Below are 9,592 nucleotides of genomic sequence, written 5' to 3' on the forward strand. Positions count from 1 at the left end.
ACTGTTGTTCCCCGGAGAAATAATAATGTTACTAGAGGAAGTGCTGCAACTCGAAAAAGAGGTCTTGATTTAAAGATGATCCAAATGTTCCCAGTATTTATGTTAGGAATACAGAAAACGTACTAGAATGTGCTGTTTGTTTAAGTCTATTTGAAGACGGAGATGTGTCGAGATTATTACCATGTAATCATGTTTTTCATACATTGGTTTTCTTTAAATCTGTATTACATTTATAAATCGAATTAATTGATAATTCATGGTTTATTACACCAATCAAACATTCAAAAGATTCATAAATATTCTCTTTCTTTAGTAAACAAAAATTAAAATCCTAATTTAGATAACAAATATAGTGAATATATCAATTAAGAAAAAAAATTCCTTAATCTCAAAATCCAATTAAACATAAATCAATCAAGAAACAAGAAAATCATCAAACAGCAGCTAAATTGAAATCACCAAAATCAAGTTGAGAAGCAATTTCCTGAAGTTGTTTCTTAACACTCATATCAATCAATTTAGACCCAGAATTCCCATACCTGATTGTAAACCCAGCAACAAGAGAAGGATCAATCACAGTCTTAATCCTGACATTCTTAGAATTTGTCAATCTCTGCACTCCTTTAGCAATCTGTGCTAAATGATTAGCTTCCAGCTTCACAACAGATGTAACAACAGCCAATTCAGTATCAGTCATGGCATTAAAAACCAACTCAAATTCCTTGACAACATCTCTAATCAAATCAATTCTCTTCACATCAACTAATATATTCAAGAAATTAATAGTAGTTGTTTTCAGGTTTGATGATTTTGCAATTTCATCAATCAATGAGTATTTCTTCTCAACAGCAACTGTTGGATTCACAAAGAAATCATAAACTTCTGGCGATGTGAAGATTTGCTCAATCTTTTCAATGTCTTGTTGTGTGGCTTCTAATGTTCCATTTGAGTTTGCTGATTGTGCTAAGGCTGTTGCATATCTACTTGCTGCTGTGTCTAACATTGTTGCTCCACCATGGTTGTTGCTGATTTTGTTCTTCTTTGAGAGTTTTATGCTCAGTTTTGGGAGTCTGAGACCTGTGGATGAGAGTTTGCTGGAGACCTGAGTTTTGGCAAATACTCTGTTTGATGATGAGGATGTGGTGGTGGGGAATTTGGATTGGAATGCAACTGGTGATTGTTGCAGAGCTGCCATTTTTTTTGTGTTTTGGGGGAGAAACAAGGAAATGTTTTGTGATTTAGGTTTTGCTTGGTGGTGCTGTGAGTGATTTTGGAATGGGTATAGCAGAAAAGGGATATTGGTGAGGATGAAGGGTTGTGATGTTTTTGAGATCTGTGATTGATGGTGGAGATTAGGTGGATTATCTAGTATTTGAATGGATGGTAACAAGAATCTTATCTGGAGAAAAAAGGAGCTAGCTGTTGCCACGTAGAATCTATTTAGATTATTTGGAATGACGTGGATTAATTTATTCTTACACTCTGCTTACACCTCGGAGATTTGTGAGTTTTTTGATGTGAAAACTGCCAAATCCGAAAGCTTTTCAAAGCTTATACTTACTTGCAGCACCCCTCACCTATATTGTCAGAGCTAAAGGATTAACAAAAACTTGTGCTCAGAAGAATAAGTAGTGTTTTAATTAGGTTGGGAGGCTAACCAATTGGAGTTAGAGAGTTCACTCAATGATCGCAGGTTCAGATAAAGAAAGCGACTATCAAGTACTATTATGATTTTCAATTCTTCATTTTTCTAATTGATTGGTGGTCTGCTGTGATCAACGAACTAAGTGTTTGTGTTTCTTTAGTGGCATCTCATACCAGGGTTAATTCACCATCCGCAACAACATCAACAGCTGCAGAACCAACTCAAACGCCCGGAGAACATAGATCTCTTGGCTAAAGTTTATTCGTCTTCACGGATTGGCATATGTGGCTAGCAAGGAATGCAAGGATTTACAAGCAGAAACCACAAATCCCACAACAGATTTTACAAACCACAGTGACAGTGGTAATGTTCGAAGAATTTCAATGGGCCCACAATCATACTGCCTCCTTCATAGCAGCCAGCCCATCAATGCCAAGACCAACTACAATTGCTAAAATCAATATGGACGGAACTGCAAAAGGTAACCCGGGACCGGCAAGAGCAGGAATCATATGCAGGAACTCTGAAGGCGACATACTGAAGTGATGGAGGCACCCCATTTTAGCGGAAACATGGGGACTACTGCTAGCAGCAAGAGTAGCAGTTCAACGTCAGTCGCTCAGTGGCCCAAGGTTTGGTTTGAAGTTGACTCACAATCACTAGTCACTCTAATGCAATCTTAAGGACCCAAACCTTGGTACCTACAGAACATGCTCACTCATGATCAGCATTCCCAACAACAAGCTAACACATACTCTGAGAGAGGCAAACCAGGCAGCAGACGAGCTAGCAAATCGAGCGGTTACAAAACAGCTACAGAATCCACATCGCCATCAACACACAGCTGGGAACTCACTTGTCCACCTTTTCTACAACTCATTGTATCAAATGACAGGACTGCTTTTACTTTCCACGATTCCAAAAAAAAAAAAAAACAAGTCGAACTCGCCTGACAAGCGAAGTAACTAACACACAGAGCCATCACTCAACATGAATATGTACGGCTACTTGATTATGCTGAAATGAAGAATTTTGTGAAACTCAGATTTCATTTTACCAATCCATATATAATACCCTGTCATCTTAACATTTTAAGACACCAATACTACATGGAGTTGCTGCACGTTTCGAATCTTCAATACCGATTAAGCAGCTACCATCCACTGACAAGAACCATTCAAATAATGCCACTGACAAGAACCATTCAAATAAGGAGAGACTAATAAACTTGTTTATGACATAGTACACGAAAACCTGAAATATTTGATCTAAGTTCCCAATCTTCATTACGTATATCAAACTACACAGCATTCAACCTCAAAACATCGAAGTTTTACAAACTGAGACATTAAACAAGATGATGTGTGAATGATATGTTGCTATCACCTCATGGAAAGTAAGATATGATCGACCCAAGAGGTACAATCCTAGACATACTCAAAACGACAGCGGGTGCAAGACACACACAGAACTAGATATAAACTAGAATAAAAATGATTCCAAAAAGACAAGTACATCAAATAAACATAGCAGTCATTCGCAAATCCCTTTCAAGATCATGATAACTCATAATAGGTGTAACCGTGTAAGATAAATAGTAAGTAAGACAAAACCCAAGAAAGAGTTAGAACAAATACTCAGCTGTGAAGTACGCTAATCAAACATTAGCAAGTGATTCGGTATAAACATGACATGTACCGAAATCATCCATTGGACAATTGCAAATTTCCTTGAAGCTCTTTTCCTTGAGATCATAAGAGAGAATCCTGTCGTCAGGTAAATGTATCAACGCTTTCAACTCATCCACATCACCATCCACAACCAGCATTACATGGAAACCCTGGTCAGGGTACAAACCATCAATCCAATAGTGATTTGCTAATTCATCAAGTTTGACTCGATATTTTAGTTTCCATCCAACATAATTAATCTCCATCTCGAAGATATCCCAGCAATGAAGCAATGTCGGATCACTTAGAATAAGATGCATATAACCCATCCACTCTCCAAAATATATTATATGTCTATCGCTCATTTCATCACTAAACGGTAATGTTATTAGTACTTCTTGATCAATATTAAAAGAAGAAGAAGTATTATCACCCAAGTTAATCCGATTCAAATAACCATACCAAAAAACACCCGGACACTTATAGAAGTGGACAGAATCAGGAAAATAATATCTAGCTTCGCAGATTCTCCAAGAATTTGTTGCCGAAGAGTAGATTGCAATCCGATAACTATCATCAATTTCACCAATAGAGATAACCTCATAATTAAGTGATTTCAGTGGATCGAAAACTAGACTAATGCTAAGACAAGAAAACACCGGATCTGGAGGAATGATTCTGTAATGTTTGGTTGAGAGATTGTAGATATAATAAGATGAACCTCCACCATACTCACAGCACAAAAAGAGCCCATTGCAAGAATGTTCCATCACTAATGGTTTATGATCTTGGGATTCAAAAATGATACTACGATTAATGGTTATCTTTCACTGAGTAAAACTGAATTACAATTCACGTTAGTGAGAAGAGTTTTGAGGAAAAGAAATCCAGGTTTTGAATGTTTATTACGAATATAATATGGACTAGAGATAAGTGATAACCATTGTTTTGATACAGATTTAGAAACAAGAAGTGATTTTACTGGTAAGCACAATAGAACTTGATTCAGAAGATCAATATTGTAAAGTACTCGTATTAAAGATGATGATGATGATGATGAGTTTTCATCAATACCTGAAATCTGCAACGCTTCCATACGCATCTCTGAACAATCAAACCTCCTATTGGAGAAAGAATTACGGAATTTTGATACTGGGATTAGGTTAGGGTTTCAGGATTTGAAAAATCCCCAAAATTTCTTTTTGTTGGGATTTGAGAACCTTTTGTTGTCCGTCGACTGTCGTTGGGTATTCGTTTGCACCGAGGCCCAGCAGCACCCTGTGGGAAAGAATGATTTTTTTAGGGACCATGGTTTTTTTGAGGGATCCATGGTTTTATTAGGCCACCTTCCCTATAGTGATAAGGGGTGTCCTAAAACGTTGAAATGACTAACCTACCTTTAATCTAATTTAATTTAAAATCAACCTAATAACCACCTATATATATATAACAACCACCTCCTCCCACCACCACCGCCCACCACCACCACCTCCGATTATCACCACCACCAACCACCCACCACCACCACCTCCGATTATCACCACCACCAACCACCGATTACCACCACCACCTCCTCCTACCACCACCACCACCACCGCCTATTTAAGAAATGTAACAACATCAATGCAATCACAATTAAGTTCTGTTACATGATAATTTATCGAGTATAAAAGACGCCAGTCGCAGCCTGATTCTGCCATGGGACCACTCCGGAGGTATTTTCCAATAAACCCTTCACTTTAATTTGATTTTGATTGCTTCAATCGAATAGAAATCATCAAAATAGGGTTTTAATAGAAGTTACGGAGCCATGTTCGGTTAGGCCGATTTTCCAAAAAACCATAGTTTACTAACCGAACTTCTGAAAATGAAGAACACGAAGAAAAGTTCGGTTCTATTGGATTTAAAACAAAGTCACCGAACTCTCTGTTCGGTTGTTTCGCAAAAAAATTTAAAACTACAAAGTAACCAAACTCCAACCTTAGAACCGAAAAAAAAAAAACAAATCCAGTTTAACCGAACTGTGTTGTTGTGGCCACTATGTTGAGTTCCAAAATAACCGAATTTAGCCACTAGAGTTCGGTTTTTTTGCAAAAAATTTTAAAACTACAAAGTAACCGAACTTAGCCAATAGACGCTGGAACTTCACATTTTTTTTGTTTGTTAAGTTCGGTAACTTCACAATTTTATCGCAGAAACCGAACTCAAAGTTCGGTTGGTTAGCTGTTAGGTTCAAGTTTGCGAAAGAACCGAACTTTGTAAACTTATATACTCTTATATTACGTAAAGTTCAGTTAGATCAAAAGTGCATGCAGTTTGCGAACCAACCGAACTTTGTACACCAAAGTTCGGTTAGTTGAGAACCAACCGAACATAACGCTGTAACTCCTAGAAATTCTATTATTAGAGAGTTCGGTAACCTTCGTGTTTGGAACAAGTAACCGAACTACACTTTCAGATGAGTTCGGTTACTTGTTCATCTCACGGGGCAACCGAACTACAGCTTCAGATGAGTTCAGTTACTTGTTCTTCATATAAAGTAACCGAACTACAACTTCAAATGAGTTCGGTTACTTGTTCTTCATATAAAGTAACCGAACTGTTCAAAATCCAGTTCAAATCCGGATCATTTTGAAGATTAACAAATATTCTAGGAGAGGATGGAGATGAAGAATCAGATGAGTTTTCTTCATTTGAATACTCAAACTTAGTGAATTGGGAAAAAAATCTATTTTCCATGTTTTTCTCCTTCATCTTCTCTAACTCTACTCTCTCAATAATTCTACTCAACTAATAATAAACCCATCTTTAATTTAATCTCACGAATTGTTTTTAACTAAATCATTCACTAAAATTAATTAAGAGGGTAGATTAGGTATTAAATAAGTAACTAGGTATGGGGTGACCTAGAATTACTTCTAATGCCTTTATCCAAAATAAAACCATGGTCCCCCAAAAAAACCATGGTCCTCAAAAAATCGTTTGTGGGAAAGGCAAGCCCCTTAAACGTCTATAGAAGTAGAATTTGGTGAAACCGGGTTAATCTAGAATCTTTTTTTTTCCTATGGGGCCTATTCCTATGCACATGTCAAGCAGTTGAGTTTGCTACTTTATTATGGGTATACCAAAGTGGAAAACATATTTTCCTAAGTGCCAAATATACCACTTAGGAACACAGGACAGAGTGTCTAACTATCTAGCGATAGAGTGTCCACCGCTATATGGTCATAAGATCGCTCGTTTGTCATTCCAGCGCCAGCTATAGTCATGTTGTCGCTCCCTGAGTTGATCATCGCTCATCATTTTCTCATCCAATGGCTATAATTTTTCCCCACTATAAATACCCATTTCAACTCATACCATCTCAGCTTCAAATTCATTTCAACGTGCCTAGTGCTTGGTTAATGCTCCCTTCACTCGAGAAGAGGATGTTTCTCTAATTCGATGTTGGATTTCAGTTGCAAAATATAGAGATTTCAATTTAGAGACTTTTAACTTATGGGACACTGTATTTCAAAGGTTTATGATGTGAAGTCACGTAAATTCAAGAAGAACAAATGAGAGTCTTCAAAATTGTTATTGTTTCACCAATAATAATGTGAGAAAGTATGCGCATATTATGTGGATGATAAAAGGGGATCATCCTGGGTAGTTAAGTGAAGAACTAAAATTAAAGCTCATACCAAATTTGTTAAAGAGAACAGAAGATGGTTTAGTCATGACGAATGTTATGAACTCTACAAGGTTCACGTGTAGGGATTCAATTTTCATTAATATTGTGTTATGCAATTAAGGTTAATTTTTAATGAAATTAAAACTAATTTTGATTTGAACATTAATTTAAAAGATAGTTTTCATTAATTAAAACAAAAAGATTACATTATAAATATTTAAACTAAATTACGTCCATAAACTACTCATTTCCCTGACCATTTCCAACCTGACCAAAGATCAAATTGCACGAGTTCTCTGGAACAAGAGTGTAATTCAGCATATCAGTTATTGAGTTGGTTGGCATCCTACCTAACGACGGGAAATCCATCCGACCCAAATTTTGTGGTTGGATAGCAATATTGGGATTAAAAATAGTGTTAAACTAATATAGGTAGTGAGTTCTGTCCATCAGCGCCTGGATCAAATTTCAGCTTCTTCCCAACGATAACCTTCCCTTATCAATTTCTCCGGTCATCTTAATAAATCTCTTAACTTGGATAGTGGTTGATGGCTATCATTGTTCTTCTACCCAACTGAAAAAATAGTCTTTCACCGTAATACCAAACACCCTTTTCAAAAATAGGGATGTTTAACACAATCATTATATGGCTTAGACGTAGCATTCTCTGAGCTTGTTTTTCTTCGAACTCAAGGATTTCTTCACACGACATTGAGATAAGGTTAAGGCTTGCTCTACACAACTGTTGAAGCATCTGAACAATAATAGTATTAACATTTCCAAAAACAGTTTGATTCCGTAACTTTATAACCTCCTTTAAATGTTTCAGTTTGAAAGGAAAAACAAAATTAGACGTACCATGAACAGGAACGTTCAACTCTCTTGAACAAGATGCAAGAAATCATGGTAAGAAAACCACATTTTCTGAACTCTACAAGGACCATGTCTTGGTCTTTGATTAACAAAAGAGTAACCAACAAGAGTTGAATGATCGGAAACTTCCCTAGGAAGAGATTTACACCGCCAATTCATAAATTTCACTAGCCACGCCTCATTCAAAATAGCACGATCAAGTTTACTGACAGTTCTATGAACCCCAGAATGGCCATTAGACCAAGTAAGATGACAACCCAACGAATCAACTTCAAACAAATTGTTATCCTCCATCCAGTCCGCAAATTCATTAATACAATAAGTCCTTAGTTCATTACCTCCTTTTTCTCATCATTATGCAGAATACAATTAAAATCGCTAAGTAGGAATTACCTATAGATCCTATTATAGTGTTCTTACTTAGTGGCAGGTCCACCCACTAAAGCCCAGTAATTGGAGGTCCATAATAAAAAGAAAACAGAAAAATGGACCCAACTTTTTAAGCCCTGGTCCTGCACACATGTGGAACATATGGGGACGTATTTTTAAATACCGAAAACACCCTCAAGTATATAAAAGCAGTAACCAAATCCATTTCTTCTTCATTTTCTCGATCTATTCTTCTTCTTCTTCATTTTCTCATCTGTGGTTCGGTGAAGAGCTCCGGCTATGAAGATCTTCTGAGGTGTTGATCAATTCGTGAACTCAGACTAAGATTAATCAGTAGGTTCACTTCCTTACTGTTGGTATAGTTTAGGTTTTCATTTTTCCTTTCTTCTTCAAAAGCTTATTTTAATTTAGGTTTTTTTCTTCTCGGATTAGAGAAATTTTCATGTTTATAGAAAAATCTAATGTTTAGGTATTAGATATGATGTTGATAGTAAACTGGAAGAGTTTACTTTCGTCGATTTGGTATGATCTCTGAGTGTGTTTGTGTTGCACCGTGTTTTTTAATTGATTTTTGGGTTCGATCCATGAGTAGGTATATGTAATACTGAAATATCTTCTTTGATTCGGTTATATTCAGAGTTTTGTCATTGTTTTTGGGTTCGATCCATGAGTATGTATGTGTAATACTGAAATATCTGCTTTGATTCTGTTATATTCAGAGTTTTGTCATTGTTTTTGGATTCGATCCATGAGTGTATTTGTGTTGCACCGCGTTTTTTAATTGATTTTTGGGTTCGATCCATGAGTACGTATATGTAATACTGAAATATCTGCTTTGATTCGGTTATATTCATAGTTTTGTCATGGTTTTTGGGTTCGATCCATGAGTACGTATGTGTAATACTGAAATATGTGCTTTGATTCGGTTATATTCAGAGTTTTGTCATTGTTTTTGGGTTAGTACAAAGATTTTTAGAACATCTTGATTGATTCAAGAACCCAAATCGATTCTAGCCTTTGGTAAGTTGATTTTCCTTATTAATCTTCTTCTCGTAATGTTTATTCGAAGGTTTCAAGATCTAATCATTGATTAATTGATGTTTGATTATGTTTCCAATTTGCACGCATGATTAATCAAGTGTTCCTTCATTTTCATGAAAATAATTCAGATCTAGATGAATATTTACGTTTTTTATTCATTTCGTTACTAGATCTGATTATACTAGTTTTCTTTTGTTGGGTATAGGTTTTTTTCAGTTGTTTTTGTGTATGAACTATCAGTACGTATATGATGTACTCACAAAAAACCTAGTTAATTGTTTAGTTTTTGTTTGAATAATT

At 36.1% G+C, this 9,592-nt stretch overlaps 2 protein-coding genes across 2 annotated transcripts; both read right to left on the minus strand.

Annotated features, from left to right (window-relative positions):
- Positions 1-212: 212 nt before the first annotated feature.
- Positions 213-1,286, minus strand: LOC113282187 (ATP synthase delta chain, chloroplastic-like). The gene has a single exon (XM_026531155.1). It carries the CDS (start codon positions 1,193-1,195, stop codon positions 434-436), a length of 762 nt encoding a protein of 253 aa, XP_026386940.1. The 5' UTR covers positions 1,196-1,286; the 3' UTR covers positions 213-433.
- Positions 1,287-3,302: 2,016 nt separating this feature from the next.
- Positions 3,303-4,085, minus strand: LOC113275740 (F-box protein At5g07610-like). Its single transcript, XM_026525332.1, has one exon. It carries the CDS (start codon positions 4,083-4,085, stop codon positions 3,303-3,305), a length of 783 nt encoding a protein of 260 aa, XP_026381117.1.
- Positions 4,086-9,592: the final 5,507 nt, after the last annotated feature.

Source organism: Papaver somniferum, chromosome 1, assembly GCF_003573695.1.
Source record: "Papaver somniferum cultivar HN1 chromosome 1, ASM357369v1, whole genome shotgun sequence".
In the NCBI taxonomy this organism is placed as follows: domain Eukaryota; kingdom Viridiplantae; phylum Streptophyta; class Magnoliopsida; order Ranunculales; family Papaveraceae; genus Papaver; species Papaver somniferum.